Here is an 18,392-nt window from a genome sequence, read left to right as displayed (position 1 = left end):
TTTTACTTGAAAGATTCAAAGTAACATTGAAACTAAATGAAACAGTAGACCATACACAGTTTGATGTATTTATTCTTCTTTACCATATTGAACAGCAAAAGCAACATTTCCTCTGTTTGAGTGTTTAACTGTAAACAAGTTCTGAAGTGATATTAGTCAAAAGTCCAAAATGAATTTATTGAATACTGAGTCTTTTCTATCCATCTAAAAAGCCTTTACTTAAGGTTTTGGTTGCAAAGCTACCATTGTGTCTTGGCAACTGTAGCTACTTCGCAATGTACTGAACAAGAAATCAAAAAGTGTAACACTATAAAAAAAAAAAACAACTGTAAACCTAATCTCCCATTGAACACTATAATTGAGCTTTATAGATGGACAAACATGACTCAGGACTTTACAAATAAGACATTTAAACCTGAATTCTCTCTTTGAATGGGAAACTGAAAACAAGCAACAGTCATTTTCAACGGAATATAGGCATATATATTTTTCCATATATTTTCCATGTACATTTTCTTGCAATTCGTCCAACTGCAAGGCTTTTGTTAGTCAAGTGAACCATGTGCAGGGCAGAGTACACACATTAGCACAATAGAAAGCAACTCAACTCTTACAATCTGGGACATCTTATTTAAAAAAAAAAAAAAAAGTACACCTGGCAGAAAAGGACATCCAATATGAAAATGTTAGAAAAGCGTACTCTCACATAAGCCAAAAGATAAGAAACAAAGCGTGCCGTTTAAAAGTAAGAAAAGGAGGAGACAGAACTGAGCTGTCGTGTACAGCTTTTATCCATCACTGTTTCAAGGCATATCTCTGGTAAAAAGAAAGAAATCAGAAATAAAAAAAAAAGAGAACTGATGCCACGCTGAGGACGCAGGAATGAGAAAAGTGAGAAGGTAACAAGCAAATTGTTGAGCAAACATTTGGTTTCAAAAGAAGAGTGTCAGAGGAAGTGTAAATACACTTGGCAGTATGTATGCAATTACACTAAAGCAGAATATAAATACAGCCCGGTTTGGCTTAGTGAAAAAACAAACATGCATATCAAAAACACTTCATGCTCAATTTGAAGCCCCCAAGACTATACAAGTTCAATATAAAGTGTGTCTTTTTTTTAAAAGTATTCAAATTATGGGCAGAGGAATTGTCCTCTTCATGAACTATTCTTGATTGATTTGATGCATTTTTTTTTCTATTTCACATACCTGATCTTTATCTATTGGTCCCCTCCATGCTCAACATATGAACACAATGCACTGATATGGGACATTAACTATTTGGCTCAAGATGTCTTTGGAACATCATGGCAATATTTCAAACTCCAGAATCCACATTAAAGAGGTAAACAACATGAGCTGAAAATAAAATGCAACTGAATGTTCAGCAGCATGTACCTGGGATGAATTGTAAAGCGAAAAAACAAAAAAAGGTAAGATTGCAATAGTACGTGGACACACTGCACTTACACACAAGTGTTTGTAGTTTGCACACAAGTACTTGTGTGTTTAAGAGCTGGGATGTGAAAGGCTTCTGGCGGGGAAGAGCTGGTAAGCTTAGATCCGCAAAATATGCTGATAGGTTTTGCGCCATGGCTGTTTCAGATTCACTACTTTAAACAGGGTAAATAATCCCAGTGCAGCTTCACTTCCTTTGTCCCAAAACACATTTGTAACATTAGAGCCTCAGACGCACGCTACCCTCCATTCACCAAACACGCACGCAATTCAATCTCACTACTATCAACATACGCACGCAAAGAAGTGGGATCGAATGCATACTCAAGATACAAGGTGTTTGTGTCGTTCTGGAAAACCCTGATGCGCCGCCTTCTTGAGTGCAAAATCCCAGGTGTTCAGAAAGAAAGGTGTCAGTTTGAAGGTTTTCTCACTTCACCATGGTGCCTCTTTTCTCCCCGAAGCAGCAGGCTTGGATCAGAGAGAGTGTAACAGTGGGTACGATGTCGGGGAGGCCAGAGAGGGTGTAGTGGGTGGTGCGGATTTTTGTTGTTGTGGCGATTTAATATTTGGTCACTGTTGGATTGGGTGTGTCACGTGCACCGACGGAGTGGACTTTGTCCCCCCCCGACTCCCCTCCTGATCAGTAAAGCCGCTTCTCGTAACTGTGGAGGCAGAGAAAATCGGAGGAAAATAAGTATTTGCTCTGGTTTAGATGCGGCCATATCTACACCAACGACAGCTTTAAAATTTAATCTACCAGTTCACAGCATGCAGCTTGTACAAGAATAACTAAAGATCATGACACTTTTTTTTTGCAGCTTCATCGACAAAGGAAAAATACTGATCTTGATGCGTATCAGGGCCTCTGCAAGGTTTGATTATATTAACGCGATAAAGGATGAACAGCCAAGCTGATTAAGAGCAACGTGATTATAAAATCAACCAAAAAAAAAAAAAAACACAATTTGAAGTTTCTATTTCTACTTTCAGGACTGTCAGATGACATAACCTGCCCTTACTGTCGAAACAGAAAAGTTTTTTCTGATTCTATGGTTCAGTCACACTTCCCTTTCTGGGTTGTTTTTGGAAACGACAAATACAATACCACAACTGCAGTATTCCTAACATTTAAGGTTGGTAGTAGTTTACATTTAAATCATAATTGTTTGTGCAAGGCCCTGACAGAGGACGAAGTAGACATTTACTGTTAGAATATATTAACATAACTGTTTTGTTGTTCCAGAATAAGTTGCGCCCTACACTGCATGTCTAGTATCAAGTGGTTTAAAGCTTAGGTACTTACGAATGAAGACCATGAACTCCTCCCTCCACCTGTGCAGACATGGTTCGCTTTTCAAACTTCAGCTCTCCAGAGTACATCATTGAACTGAGGAACACAGAATCATGGTTAAATGTCAGGCACATTAAGTTAAATACCTTTATTACAAACATAGTTTCACACAGACACTACTCACCGGAGGACAGAGAGACTCTTGGCGCCGATGTCCTGGCAGCCGTGCTGAATGCCGGCGATCAGGTACGGTACAAACTTGTGAATGGAGCCCTTGTCCTGGACCGAGCCCGACACACCCTGAGCTACCTTCACCTTGTCGCCCTCACTGTGGAAACACATCAAATCAATTTTCCTCCAAACTGAATGGTAACAATGAGATAACAACATCTTGGATCTTGGCCTTTAATTACTACACATACCTGAAATAGCGTTTCTGGCTGCTGGTGCTCTTCTCCATGGCGTCCAGGGAGCCCATACCGCGGTATTTCTTCAACCGCACACCGTCTGAGAAGAAGTACTCTCCCGGCGCCTCAGTGGTTGCCGCTAGCAAAGAGCCCATCATAACTGGAGTGGGAGAGAAAATACGGAATTATATTCTTACCTCCTCTGGGTTGTTTTAAACAGTGTTGTTTCCAAAAAAAGCTTATATTTTCTACCAAGCTGTATGAAACATGATTAGATAATGACATTTTTCTACAATTCAACACTAAAGTATGTGCGTCATGACCTTTAAAATCTCACCAGTTGATGCTCCCAGAGACAGAGCCTTCACCACGTGACCCACAGTCTGAATGCCGCCGTCAGCAATGACTGGAACACCAAAACGTCTGGCGTACTCTGCTACCTTATACACCGAGGTACCCTGGGGCCGCCCGCACGCCATGACTAGAAGGTTGAAACATATCTGACATGACTGCCATGCAAAACAAAAACAAAAAACCAGACATCCTAACATAGCAACATGGTTTGTGATTAGTGGAGCTTATCATATGAAAATATTATTTCATTAGAAACAAAAAAAGAAATTATCCTCTTGCTGCATCTTCTCTCTCATGTTCCTGTTGGAGTGCGTGACCCACTGGGAGCACGAGCAAGGCCTGTCACCATGGCAACAAAGAATGGGGCCTTGGCAGATCACCATGACAACTAGGAGTGGTCTCAGGGTATCTGTTACCATTAGCAACAATAGCCCTTTTTTTTTCACGTAGACAGATACAGAGCAGGTACAGCTAGGACTGATTTATGCTCCTTTAAATTAACCATGCTCACTCACAGAGGGCTTTGTAAAAACAGGGTGAATACCTTCCTGTGTGATGCAGATGGAGCCGCAGCCCATCCCGACCCGCAGTGCATCGACACCAGCATCAATCAGATTCTTGGCCTGGGCTGCTGTAACCACTGTAGGTTGGTAAAATGAAAAAAAAGGTGGTAAGAAAATGTGCAAAATCTATTACATTTTGTTAAAAAAAAAAGAATGTTTCCAAAAACAACTTAGGGCTGTGTTTGCTTAAAATCAAAGTATAAATACAAAATTATACAAGAACAAAAATAGATTTTGTAAAAAATTGCAGTGTAAGAGCTGGCAGCTGTGAGCTTCCACCGCTGCAATCGCTTTGACCCTTTCAAGCTGCTGCTAAAATGTTATTAAACCTTGAGCACCACCTACAGGCCAAACTATCCATGGGTACAGACTTGTTCAGAGTCTTCTATGTAAAACTCTGCAGAATTTGTTCACTGTGAAATATTAAATGAAAAGAGTGTTTTTAAAAACAGCCACAAGATGGAACTATAGGTGCCATACTCAAATATCACTCATGTCCATGAGGAACTTATTAACCAATAGTGGGATCTAACGATATTTAGTTGCATTCAGATTTTTTGTGCTGTTAAAATGCAGAATTTGAGTCACAGCTAGCTGAGGAGTAGAAAGGTTAAATTATATACTGTATATATGTTTTTGCAGATCCCCGAAACCCGGGACATTCATTACATGATTAGTAGTTAAACATTTGAAAATGGGCCTGCATCGTTAGCATTTTGTGATTTTCAATTGAATAAAATCATTTTTTTCCAGTCGCATATTTTGTCGTGGAAGTTTTCTTTTAAAATCTCAGTAAAAAAATATTCCGAAGCTTGAAGAGGCCGAGTATTTTCTGTGGCAACAAACTCACCATTTCCACCCGCCACTTGTATTTCTGGATACTTCTGTTTAATATAGTTGATCATGTTGATTTGATACACGGAGTTTCCTTGTGAAGAGTCCTGCAGAGGCAAACACAAAAACAGTTGGGATTAAAGTACAATATGCAGGAACAAAAGTTTTCTGTCATAAACAATTAATTATATAAAATAAAGTTTTCAATTTCAAGTATTTTAAGCCATGAAATTCACACATCAGTCAAAGATGGACGGTTTAGACATTCACAGTAGTTCCTGTACAGGCACCAGCGGTAAAATATACCTTCAACCACATTCATCTATCACTGTGGTACCCACCAGTACGACGACGTCCACCCCAGCCTGCACCAGCAGGTCCAGTCTGTACTTGTCGTCCTCTCTGGTTCCAATGGCGGCTCCACACAGCAGCTGTTTGCGCGAGTCTTTGGAGGCCAGCGGGTAGTCCCTGTTCTTCTTTAAATCCGTCCTGGCGATGATGGCCACCAGCTCGTCGTTGTTATTTACAATGGGCAGCTTGCCTGGTTGCAGAGGAAGTGAAAGAGAGGTTAGGAAAAAATAAATGACGTGAGAAACCAAACGGCTGCTGTGACACATGAACTTTCATTTACCTTTTTTACTGCGCTGCAGGATGTCATTGGCTTCTTTCAGTGTTACACCAGCTGGAGCCACAACCAACTCGTCCCTCTTTGTCATAGCCTTAAAATAAGAAGATACAAGCAAAAAGAAAACATGAATGATGGGTCCCTTTTATTTTTGAATCAATCTTGGACATTATGTTTCTCAAAAACCTGAAAATACACACCTCTTCCAGGGGTCTGTCATGATCTTTTTCAGAGAGGAAGTCGATGTCTCTAGAGGTGACGATGCCCACAAGCTTGCTGCCCATCTTGCCCGTCTCCGTGACAGGAATACCGGAGAAGCCATGCCTTACTTTGGCCTCAAACACGTCCCCGACTGTGTGTCGCGGACTCATCACGACCGGGTCTGTGATGAAACCCTGCTCAAACCTCTGAAAACCAAAAGAAAGCAACAGTTATCATCTCACTTTTCTCCCTACATTTGGGCAAAGCAGCAAAGGCAGCAGAAATCCCCCCCCCCCCCACACACACACACACACAGGACAAGGACAGGTAATTTAACATTAATAAGCACAAACAACAAAAACACATGTTACAAAGAAAACACACACAGATGGAAGACTATTACCGTAACCTAAACAGGGACAAGATGAGAGAACAGGTCAGAGGTGTGGTTCATGCGAGAGTTAAATCAGGTTGTCTGAGGTTAAGACTTAAGTCCTCAGAGAGTGAGGAACAACAAGACAATTAACACACTACTACTATTACTACTACAACACACAGAAGATTAAAAAAAACCATCTTTGTACATGAGCTTACCTTGACCTTGCGGACCTCATTTGCCTGGAATTCCGGTGTGCAGTTGTGGTGAATGATGCCAATGCCTCCCATTAGCTACCAAATTCAAAAGCAAGAATGAGTACATGTCGTTTAAATCAATGCTTGTCATTTTTTTTATTTTTTTTTTTAAATCATTTCTGGGAAAGAAGAGATCTCTTACCGCCATAGCAATCGCCATGGCCGACTCCGTGACCGTGTCCATGGGGGAAGAGATGAGGGGGGTCTTCAATGTGATCTTCCTGGTCAGCGCTGATGTCAGGTCCTGAGAAACAAAAGAGAGAAGAACACATGCTTGTCTTAAATATTTTGCACATGTACCACCAGGGGGCATACTTCATTTGGAATAAACAAGCTACTGCACAGTCGCACAAGTATTTGAAGGGTTATGACATTTCAGCCTGTTTTATAAACACTAAATATATGAATGAAAGTATCAGGCCACCACATATTTAAAGGCTTATTGTAGGGTACTTAAGAGCTCATTTTCTTCAGTAATAATGTGAATACAGGTAGAAGGCAGCATGCCATGTCAAACAAACATGCTTCAATTGTTGCCTAGTCGGCGTCACTAGAGAATCAATCTAGTCCTATTTCTTGATAAAATGCTGAAATTGAGGTAATGCATCTTTGTGCTGAAGATCTTTGAGTGTGCTACTTGTTTAATTTGAGAACTTGACATTTTGGTTAAGCAGCACTAAATACTGGGAAGGAGCACACTGATATATAGATCTGTTAAAATGTAATTTAAACATAACTAGATCTGGCAGAAGTGGAGAATAAAATAAATGTGATTTATTGACTAATACAGCAAACTCTTAGATGTCAGATTATCTGCAAAATGTCAGACATGTTTTCTTTCTCTTCTTACAGCTCGCTCAGTTAAGTGTTCAATCCTGGGAGAGCACTTAATGTTTGATTTGTTAAAGTAATAACTACTGCTCAACATGAGGAGCTTGTTTCAATATCCAGTGAGTCATTGTTTCACATGTACTGTCCTGTATTTGACATCTTTCTCTCATTATGCTGTTGCTCTCGTCCGCTTTGTTTCCCTAGCGCCTCGTAGACCCATGTGGGCGAGGCAAACTTTGGGTGCATGACAAGTTGAAAGAACAAATATACGACTACTACTTTCAGCTTGACAATATCAGTTAATGTTCCATTGTTATGCAAAATATCTGCAAGTGAAGTAAAGCGCCCAGCACATGAAAATGTCCTTCCACTCAGGGACAGAAACACTCCATTACAAACACAACAGTCACATTCTACTTTCACATCTGATTCCCACAACAGCCAGCGCCACATTTTGTTATCTTCAGCTGTGTGTGTGAAAACACTGGCATTCCTTAAAACATGGGAAACCTGCAAATGAGTCTTATGGTGTCCAAGCTTGTAGTCCTTTATCAGAGACAGACATAAACTATGGAGCTTTTTCTCAGGCGGGACTCATGTTGACGGTAGAAGAACGCAGCTTACATCACTTTGCCAATAACTGAGCACAACTGCACTCACCTGCTAAATTCAACTGAGGGTTAGGAAAGGACAAGAACATCACACGCCTGAAGCATTTCCCACAACAGCTTGATGCACACGTTGTTCCTCTTTGTAACACCTATACATCCTCTCAATATCTGTACGATCGATCAATATCACTGCGTAAACTTGAACTATTCAGTAGAGAGTTGCAGCAGCGGCCAAATGTGGAAGCATTTGTGTTATTCAAGCTTGAATAGGCTCACTATCCTGTGGAAAAAGTAGGGCAAGACTAGACTCTGTGGAGACAACCAACCCATGACAACACGGTGAGGCAGACAAACATCTGCAATAAGAGCTCTCTGCAACACTGAGAGCAATAGTGAGAGATTAGAGATATCAATTAGATTAAAACCCTCTAAAATGGACGGAGCAGAAGAGAGGGATTTCACGTAAAGCCCCGAGATTAACTCTCCTCTCATCCACTAAGAGAGATGGATGAGCAGCCGAGCAGACACTAGTGTAAACACAAGGGCAAGGGAGCCGCCAGCGGGTGACCACATTGGGCAAAAATAGTGAGGCTTCAGGGGAAAAAAAAAAAAAGAAGTGACGCGGTCGACTTTAAACAGGCAAAACAAGACTATTTTTGTGAAAGATGCGGTTGAGAAATGACGCTGAGGTCTATAGTAGAGGAGGTTGTAAGACTCCATTGTAAAAAAGATGGCAGTTTAAAATGCAGTCGATGCTACGTTGTATATTTATTCTGGATCAGTGTGGAAGAAACTAAGACATGGTTTGCTTGTTCCAAAATATAACTTTCCAAGTCTTAACTGACTTTTGATACTAAAGAGCAACACACTTTGGAAGCAATAACACAACTTGCTGCACTTTTTGTGCTTTAAAGCTACTAAGGGCAGCTTTTGGTTTGGGTCTATTTTGACACCCACTGTGGACAAAGCTGTACCTCTGTTTTTTTTTGTTGTTTTTTTTTTTAAACCAACCATCACAAAAGCCTTAAATTGTGTTTTAAATATTTTAACACACGTTGCTGTACTCACCACTTCGTCTGAGGTAAAGTCGATGAAGCCAGGGAGAATCAGGAAGTCACTGAAAGACATAAACAAGGTGCAAGATAAGGGGCCGATGTAGGCAATGAAAGTTCATACTTACATTGCATTACAATGCCAGGATCAGAAGAGTTCCTCGGGTTTAAACAAACAATACATTCTTTACATTTTTGCCAAGAAGAGCAGAGGAATGAGGATGTTTTCTCGATTTGTGAACAGTCTGGATCAAACTGTGATTCCAGTTTTAAAGGTGATTATATTTGAAGAAAAACGGGGTAAACATGAATAATCGGGGGGAATAAAACATCAATTTTGAGTATATAAATACTTTGCAAAGTGTCTTGGTGAAATGTTTTAGAGACATTTTATTCATTAGTTTCTCTTAGGTCGTAAACCATCTGTCCACTCATTCTGTGAAACTATTTCAACTAACATGCAAAAGTTTAGAGCCTGCAGCTTATGTTGAATCTGCCTTTACGTCCCTTCATGGTTCCCAGAGTTTCTCTGAGTGGCTGTGTGCAGACACTGAGTGTAGCTGTGTGTTGGTAAAGAATAAATAAATAAAGCTGCAGTTGACCTTTCACAGCTCCTCTAAGGAGAGGTAGAACAAAATGTGTGCAGAACCAAGAGCTACACACAGGAATGGTGTGCTTGTTTTCCAACCACAGTCTGAATATTTAGTGGGGGTTTTTTTTTTTGCAGAAGGGTGTGAAAAAAAACCAGGCAGCAGATGGGGAGTGAAGGACAGAAGGGGAGCTTTGTATGTTGTGTGGATGTAGGAGGAAACTCTGGGTGAATGAGAAACAGGTACGATTTTGAGCAGCACAGGTGGAAACAACCGAGGCTACATGAGAGAAGGAGAACTGTTTTGCTAACAAACATGTGTGCCTCAGGATGGGTGTGGTGAAGAACTGAAATAGTTACACTACATGGGACACAGCGGAGGGAGGAGTCCCTTCACTTTAGAGCCCAAACACCCACAAACATCAACATGAAACACAAGCATGAAGCCCAGGCAGACATCTGCTAGCAATTAGCAGCAGCCGCAAACCTCTGCTGCAGCACACAGGCTGGATCTATTGACTCAGGGTCATTGTTAGCTTTGGATTGTAAAGAAAACACTGGCTCGTTGATGCATTATTATGGTTTTAATTTGAATGTTAAATGTAGACAAATGTATGAAGCCGAGCGGGAGTGTTTTAAAGCCACAACCGGTCTCCCTCTGCTGTTGCAGATACCTGCTCCATGTCGCAGCTTGTGAGGGTGTGGCATCCAGCGTTTTGCACATTCTCCTTCAAGTTGAACAAATTCAATCTCAAGCATGTGAAAGTCTGAGTCATGTCACTTTAAATGGTTAGTGTCGGCAGAACCCTATTATCAAACTATTGTAAGCAGCAGGAGTGGAAATACTACGCTGGATCTGCGAATCAGAAGTATTTGCTCCCTTGCCAGCCCTATGATGTCTGACATAAATTACTTTAATTATGATTCACAATGAGTGGTTTTGTGCTTGCCAACTGTCTTGCGTTTGGGGCTTTTCATGGTAAAACCTGTTTGCAAAAGTGGAACAATTACATTTGATCAGAAGGAACTTTGTAGTCTTTGTCCTCATTTATAAAATGCAGTTCAGTCCTAATGTTTAGTTAACAGCTTACAAATCTCAGTCTGACATTAACTCATGACACTGCACTTTCAAAGCCATTTCCTGGGTGTTGGTAGCATTATGGAGTTAGAAAAGAAAGAACATGTACATGGAAAAAGTTCCCAATCATGGCAGGAATATGATTTCTGCACATGCTTAAAGGTCTCTATAGTGCAGGAAGCTGTTTTTTTTTTTCTCACTAAGACATTTCTGTGCAGTAGAGATATTTTGCAGCGTATTCTAAAATTCAGTGTCAAATAAGTTTCATGGTAAAGTATATAGGTTTTGATTAAGTCATGAATGTATCTATGACAACAGTATGTATGGAAAGGGCTCAAAAATTCCAAACCCTTTCCCCTGAAATCTTTCAAAAGAAGGCAAACCCTCCCCACAATATTCTGTATTGATTACACATCGGTTGGGAGGGGGTGAGACCGAGGACAGATGACTCTTTCGTCCTCCAACCGAACCCGCTGCCCTAATTCCTCCTGATACCCACATGATGTCAATTCAGGCTATCATGTGTGCAAACTGTGCTTTGACCGTGATGTACCTCATTACATTGTGGAAAGGTTATTCAATCACACGCGGACACACTCAAACACAATTACCTTTTCTATTCGATTACATTCTTTAAGCAGGGGCAGCACGGTTAGAGCAAAGAATCTGTGAACTTTCAGCTGATCATCTCTACGACTAAGATTGATTCATTTCAATGGATTCTGTTGTGGAGATGATAGTGCAGTGTGTGTCATCTTAAGCATCGATTGAAGTGGTTGTTAGGTACTGTAGCAAACATATTGAAGGGGTACAGCACTGATGGATTTAGGAGAAAGTTACAGAAGAGAACATGCTGTGCTGCTTTTCCCTGCCCAACAACCACTACAATTAAGTTTCACAATGCTTAAGTTAGAAACAAAAAGGATGATGACAGGGATAAGTGAAGAAAATCATTTGTCAAAGAATGTTGAGTTTAAGTACTTAAATGGTCTTGTTTGTCAGCAGAATTCAAAGTAGAGCAGATTGAAGTTAAGTAAGAAGTGAAAAATGAGTGCTTGATTAGTACTTTATAAGAAAGAGCACAAGCTGTTCTGTCACGCGTGCTGCATTCACAGGACAGGTTGTGCACTTTGATGGTTAGATGAAGTTAATAATGCAGTTATTTAGCACAGGAAGCAAATTTGATCCCCATGACCAAGATCAGGTTGAGCATTCAAACAAGCCTTTCATGAATCTTCAGCATCCATGCACTTTAACGACATCAGATTGAGATTTTTGCATGGATTGTTTCAGTCAGTTTTTTTTTTTTTTTTTTTAAGATGGACAGTCATTTGCTTCCTCCTTATGAATTTCCTATTCGGAGAGACAAAGGATTTTGAACAGGACAGTTTAAAAACAGTTTAAAGATGACTGTTTTACTCACTTGTAAGTCAACCCATCTCCTTTAGAGCATAGCTCTTCAGCCGTATGACCATCGGAGACAACGCACTGTTGGTCAGATCTGCTGGTTCAAAATGTGTTGGCCATTACAATGCACTGCTGCGTACACTTCACCCACTACTGCGCATGGGTGAGGTTTTAAAATTAGGCGCCTTATTTTAAATGAATCTCATTACTTTTTACTTTGATTTTCTAATTAATAAAATAAAGGTTTTTTTTTTGATTTGGGGGAAACTTACTTGTATGTAAGGCCGTCTCCAATCGAGAAGAGCTGCTGAGCCGAAAGTCCATCCTCGGGCACGTAGCCTGTGCCACCACTGATTAAGTAATCCGCCATGCTGCCAAATGACAATAAAATGCAAATTCAATCATTAGTACAGCCCTGAGACTCAGATACACATGTTTAACTGAACACAGGAGATGCTAGACATCCACTCTGCAGGTAGAGCTTAAGTGATCTTCTCACAGGAAGACATAACCACAGCAACGTCAACATTATCCAGCCAGACTCCAAGTCAATGCGCATGCGTGGCAAGTGCAAGATGCGACCGCTTCCTCTGCTTGTCAAAGCAAGCTCTCATAACTAATATTTTTTTTGCACACAATTTAGAAGATAACTTGTTTTTTTGCCTCTTATTTGGTCAAATAACGGGCGGTAAAAGAAAATACCATAATCACATTGAAAAAACATCAAGCCCAAAATGTTTTAATTTTGCGCAGGGAATCAGAAAAGAGCCTAATTTCAGTCTTTGCTTCTGAGAAATTGAAATAATATTTCCAAGGCGTGAATTGAGCACTCAAGCTAAATGAAAACAGTGTCGTAGTCCTCACACGACCGCATGTGAAATATGGCCGGGTGGCCCACTAACATATAATTGAGGCGCTTTAGCAAAGCTGCAGCTACTTGTTTCCATTTTATTTATTTTTTTACAGGTTTATGCAAATGCATTTTAATGTAAACGATGGTTAATGACGAGCACAATGTCCTCAAAATGTCTCACCTAGCGCCTGTGACCTACATTACATTATCAAACATTAGCTGGCTGCTCTGCACGTACACGGCTCACAAAATGTTATTTCAGATAAGACCTGCTGTCCTGGTTGTTGTTTTTTTTGTTTTTTTTACAGCAGAGCTGCAACCATACTGCTGTAAAATCCACCCCTCCCTCAAAAGCCCACTTCACCACCAACTGGCATTTAGAAACAACCACATGATCATTTTTAGAGTCGGTTAATATTTATAGTCACCACACATTAGGCCCACACTCAAAATGGACTAGATGCTATTTTTAGAGTCTAATTATAGTGCACCAAATCCCCTTTTGAGAGTTAAATATTAACGCCGAATTGACGAGTGGCTCTTCCCATTCACAATGAGACCTTAAATATTGCTCTAACCACTAACACTTACTTCACAGGACATCGGAAAAAGAAATTTCGCAAAAATATTAATGGAGTTTGGTGTAGGGAGGAAACTGGTCGTCATGCCAGCAGCAGAATGATACTGTAGCTAAGCGACTACTGTGACGTCATGTAATTGACAATGTTCCAGCCACTACATTTCAATTTAATGAACACATTTAAGATTTGACAGACATAAACAACAAGGTCTCATCTGCAATACTAGGCGTTAATAAACCTGATGTATTTGTAATAATAATAATAATAATAATAATCCGATAATGTGCATTGCAGCCGAACTTTCTTTTTGCAGGTCAGACTTGCGCTGCGCACTGGCTACGTAAACGCTGCGCCTCCATGTGGGGAGCGTGTTAGCATTTAGCATTAGCCTCTCGCTTATTTCAGACTCTACCGATGTCAAACAATCACGACACTTAAAAGCACCTATTTCGCCATTCACATGCGTGATATGTTCAACGATGTGTGAACGATGTTGCAAGTGTAAAAGCCATCCCCCCCCACGGTGCCGAGTACAGTTAGCGAGCTACCTTTATGGAGCTGATGCCCACGTTGGCCAAAAAAGGGAAGCAACTTTCCAGCTGTGAGTCTACAGACGTCGAGGGGCTAAAAGAATCGAAGATAGACGAGACACAGTGCTTCCTTCTATGTCGAAGAAGAAAAAGTGGTCGATCGTGGCTTCCCAAGACGTCAAAGTGCAGGTCAGCAGCAAAGTGAATCAGAAGTGGTCGCCTGTCGCAGCAGACAGTGCGTGTTGGTGTTATGTAGCAGAAGCAGCGTCACATCCCCTTCTCATCGCAGAGGCGGGTTTAACCCTCTGCCTGGACCAGGTCAGTGTTGATAATGTTAACAGAGATAGAAAGTGAAGTAATATTTACTCAAGGTGTGGGCCCGCTGAAGTGGCTTTTTATGAATGCATGCGTGATATGTAATGTTTACTCCACTGCACACATTAAACTGTTCAGTAGTTAAGAAGGACTTTTCAGATTGTGACTTTGCACAACCAACTATATTGACCATGCCTATTAATAACACATTCCTACACACAGTTTTTTTTTTATGGCTTAAATAAGACAACCTTATGGAAGCCCTTTTCCGCCAGTAAAAAATAAATAAAAAGTCTCGTAATTTCATCTTTTCATCTCATTATTTTGACTTATCTAATTATTATGACTTTATATTTCATAATTTTGACTTTTTATCTCATAATTTTGACTTATCTCATTATTATGACTTTTTATCTCATAATTTTGACTTTTTATCTCATTATTATGACTTTTTATCTCATAATTTTGACTTTTTATCTCATTATTATGACTTTATATCTCATAATTTTGACTTTTTATCTCATTATTATTACTTTATATCTCATTATTATGACTTTTTATCTCATAATTTTGACTTATCTCATTATTATGACTTTTTATCTCATAATTTTGACTTTTTATCTCATAATTTTGATTTTGTATCTCATTATTATGACTTTATTATTTTCATTTTTATTTTTTGGGGCTTCCATACAACCTAGATAGGCAACACTAATAAATTTCTGCAAAAACAGTATTGCAAAAAACATATCTTAACAGTCTAAGGGGCAATCCTATTAAAGATAAAGGTAAAGATAAACTTTATTGATCCCCCATGGGGGAAAATTTTGCATTACAGCAGCTCAAGAAAACAGGAGATGGGAATATAATTATTAAAAATAAAAAATAGAAGTTAAAAATATTAAACATATAACATATAATATTAATCACCTAAACATATTTAGATCAGTTAAATAAAAAAATACAATAATGGAAAATTACACAGTATCTATACTGGAAAGAGTTATTGTTATTAAAAAACAGTCTGATGGCAGATGGAATGAAAGACCTGCGGTAGCGCAGTACTTTTATTTGATTGTACTTTGAAACTTTTGCTTGAGTAACACTTTGAATGCAGGATTTTAGGACCTGAGAAGTTCTTTTCAAATTGCTTAGTCAGTTACACATTTTCTTTCATAAAGCAAATGGATCCAGTTTTTATGGTTAATCCCTTGTCTTTGCAATAACGTATTTTAGTGGTATTTAATAAAGTATGTCCTCATGTGTTGTTTGCATGTCGCTTTGCAAATTCCTCATAAATATTGTCCGATGCAGATGGGTACATTGACTGCTTTCCTAAAATCAAATCTTCCACATCTTAAACTTACTTAACCAAAATAAGTTTCTTGTTAAATTTAAGCAGCACTGTCTGAATTTTTGGTCACATGCCAATCATCTAAACTGGATTAAGTGTAATGAAAAGCCAAGAGCGACCACGTTTTATTCACATGATCGGTCCTCAGAGCTGTGCAGAGAAACAGCATGTAACACACCACAGGTCAGGCAGCTTCTTATCGACATACACATCTTAACTATAGGTGGAAAACATAAATTAATTTAGATTCAATTTACTGTTTTTTGATACTTAATTTTATAAAGATTAAAAATGTGGATACAGCAAGAACCAAAAATGTGTGCATCCCAAATTTTGCATGTGTTTGTTATTGCTTAAAAGTGGATTATGAAAACAAAGCATGTTTTAATAAGCCCATACTCATAAAATATAAGGTCGCTGAGGTCATTACAGAGAATTATTACATTCTATAGCTTAGCTCCTGATTTTCCTGTGAAATCTAATGAGCAAAGTTGTATTTATTTAGCAGTATTATGTAAGGAAAAAAAAGTTCTCAGTGCACTCTCCTTGTGCCTACAGAAAATAAGTTCTAGAAAGCCCTTTTACTACCTGGCACAGATAAACCGCATAAAACCACACATTCAGACACACACTGTGCTTTTCCTGGAAGCACGTCACACTCCTGCACATTCACATTACTCGACACAATGTCAGCATGCTGCTCTCGTCATCGAGCTGCCGGTGGGACCAATAGTTGGCACGAGTTGCTTTGCTGCTTTTTCACGCGGGTGAAAATATGCCTGTCATTGCCTCTTTTACGACTTCATGACACAGAAAATAATATGACCCACTATGAAGAAGGATTGTTGTGTGAATGCCAAAAAGTATAATCTAGCTGTCTATTTCAATGACAAGTCTGGTAATCAGTCTTCTGGCTGATCATTTTATATAAACTTGCATTTTATAATAAACCAATCCTTATTTGAAACAGATATTCTATGCAATGGAGCTGCTGAAGATGGTGTAATAGAAACAGCTGTCCAAAGTTATAAAACAGGATCCAGAGTTGGGATTGTAGAGTTTATTTATTTTGCCATCACCTTCAACTTTGGCAGTCTTAGCCATGCATGATAAAGATAAGAGTCTGTTTATTTAAGTTGAACTGTAAAGGTAATGTTTGCAGATGCATGGAATAGTTAATTCAGTATGTGTGTGTGTGTTCAAATTATCAAGCTGCAGCTAAGCCAATGCTCCACTTACAGAATGATATGAAGAACCACCCTGTAAGCAGATGAGCTTGAAGTCCTCACTTGTTCTATATTAATCTTAACTTTCTAGATATGTCTGCCAAGGTGACTCAGGGGATCCATTTCACACTCTGTGTTTGTGTCCAATTAAATGTGGGTCATCGCAGATATGGGTCAGTGGTTCCTTTATGCACTGTAGCTATTCTGAGCGCTTGATTCGGCCTTGTTTATCCTCCCTGCAGCCTTCACGTTGCATCGCAGGACTGTCTGTGCACACGAGGGGACATAGGGGGGCCGTGTTAAAAATAGCACCTGACGACTCAAGATAAGTCATATTTTGTTGATTTGCCATCTGCTCACGCGCCAAAAGTATTATCTAGAGAGCCTTCAAACAAAAATGAAGTGTGTCGTCCTGTGCAGGGGATTGAACCTCAAGGGCATTTGCAAACTGATCTGAATGAAGAGTGTAAACTGACCCCACTGCAGTACACTGATTTACATGTGCTGCCTCATGACAGCAAGGCCAGTGAAAGTGAAGTCAGTTTGTCATTTTATTTCACATTAGATAATATCTTTTTAAGGCTTTAAACTTTTGTGCTATTCTTCTTTTTCTTTTTTCTGCAGAGTATATTTGAAGTATTGTATTTGTATTTGCACCTGTACCATTTTTCAGCCAAGACCCATCATCTGTCCTTGAATACTAAAAATGTTTTCAACATTTGTTGGATTTTCTTCACAGCTCTGACACTTTCAGAAAATAAAAAAAATCTGTGTCAATCAAATAGTTTTAATACCCGTTTCTGACACATGCTGTTAAAATGTTCAAATAAAAGAAAAGTTTGACATCTTCCCAGAAAACTCACCTCTCTGGGCCTAAACCGGCCTGGATGCGCGTGGCACTGTATCGCTGGGCTGCAGTTTCGTGTCCATGGCCGTGGGAGGTTTGCCGAACATAAAGCTCACCCTCCCGAGGTGAAACACTGGTACGCTGTGGCTGAGTCTCTCCCACCACTGAGTGATAATTCACCTGCTGGCTTCCACTTGATCCATCTGCACCAAAGTGTTCATAACCGTACCCCTCCATCGTCTGATCAAGGTCAGTCTTGGAATCCAGTGAGCCTTTTTTTTTACAGCTTCTTAAACTGATTTTTTTAAAGTCAGAAAAAGTATCCAGCAGTTTAAGGTTACATGCCGGACTTCTTTTTTCCCTGAATTTACATGAACTTCAAGTTTAGCAAAAGCTGAGGCGTTACAATTTGCAAAAACAACTTTTTTTCTTCTCCTCAATACTCTTATCTGGGTTTCGTTGCCTGCCTCCCAGACTAGATGCGGAGCAGCATAGGTGTTCCCACAGACGAAGAAAAAAAGAGAGCGGTGTGAGGCGACTCCTTTTTGCCCTCTCACAGGATGCACCTGCCTACAAAAAGGCACCAGCCACCTCTAGGCGTGTCAGTAGGAGAGGGCGTCGCCAAGGAGATTCTCCCACTGAGAGGGTGTCACCTTGGATATGATGCCAGCAGAGGAGCGTTGTTGTGCTGTCTTTGAAACGTTGCAGGAGGATTTTTTCACAGGGTTAGAATTGCCCTGCACTGTACTC

General features: G+C 39.8%; 1 protein-coding gene across 5 annotated transcripts; it reads right to left on the bottom strand.

The window, feature by feature from the left end:
- Positions 1-54: 54 nt before the first annotated feature.
- On the bottom strand, positions 55-18,167 carry impdh1b (IMP (inosine 5'-monophosphate) dehydrogenase 1b). Of its 5 annotated transcripts, none has more exons than XM_065951178.1 (16): positions 17,659-18,167; positions 12,209-12,307; positions 11,953-12,033; positions 8,879-8,927; positions 6,511-6,612; positions 6,330-6,404; positions 5,735-5,941; positions 5,541-5,628; positions 5,251-5,450; positions 4,926-5,016; positions 4,057-4,152; positions 3,496-3,639; positions 3,174-3,318; positions 2,936-3,079; positions 2,764-2,847; positions 55-2,122 (listed from the first exon to the last, which is right to left on the bottom strand). In XM_065951178.1, exons 1-16 carry the CDS (start codon positions 17,877-17,879, stop codon positions 2,101-2,103), a joined length of 1,848 nt encoding a protein of 615 aa, XP_065807250.1. In that variant the 5' UTR covers positions 17,880-18,167; the 3' UTR covers positions 55-2,100. The 5 variants fall into 5 exon arrangements, with proteins under 5 accessions (XP_065807250.1, XP_065807251.1, XP_020508245.1 ...); XM_065951179.1 differs by having other exon boundaries at positions 11,953-12,030; positions 17,659-18,166; XM_020652589.3 differs by lacking the exon at positions 17,659-18,167 and adding an exon at positions 13,919-14,166.
- Between the last annotated feature and the right edge of the window lie 225 nt (positions 18,168-18,392).

The sequence above is a fragment of the Labrus bergylta genome, chromosome 23 (assembly GCF_963930695.1).
Source record: "Labrus bergylta chromosome 23, fLabBer1.1, whole genome shotgun sequence".
NCBI classification, from domain to species: Eukaryota; Metazoa; Chordata; class Actinopteri; order Labriformes; family Labridae; genus Labrus; species Labrus bergylta.
Note: the sequence above shows the minus strand (reverse complement) of the source record. Positions and strands in the feature narration are given on the sequence as shown.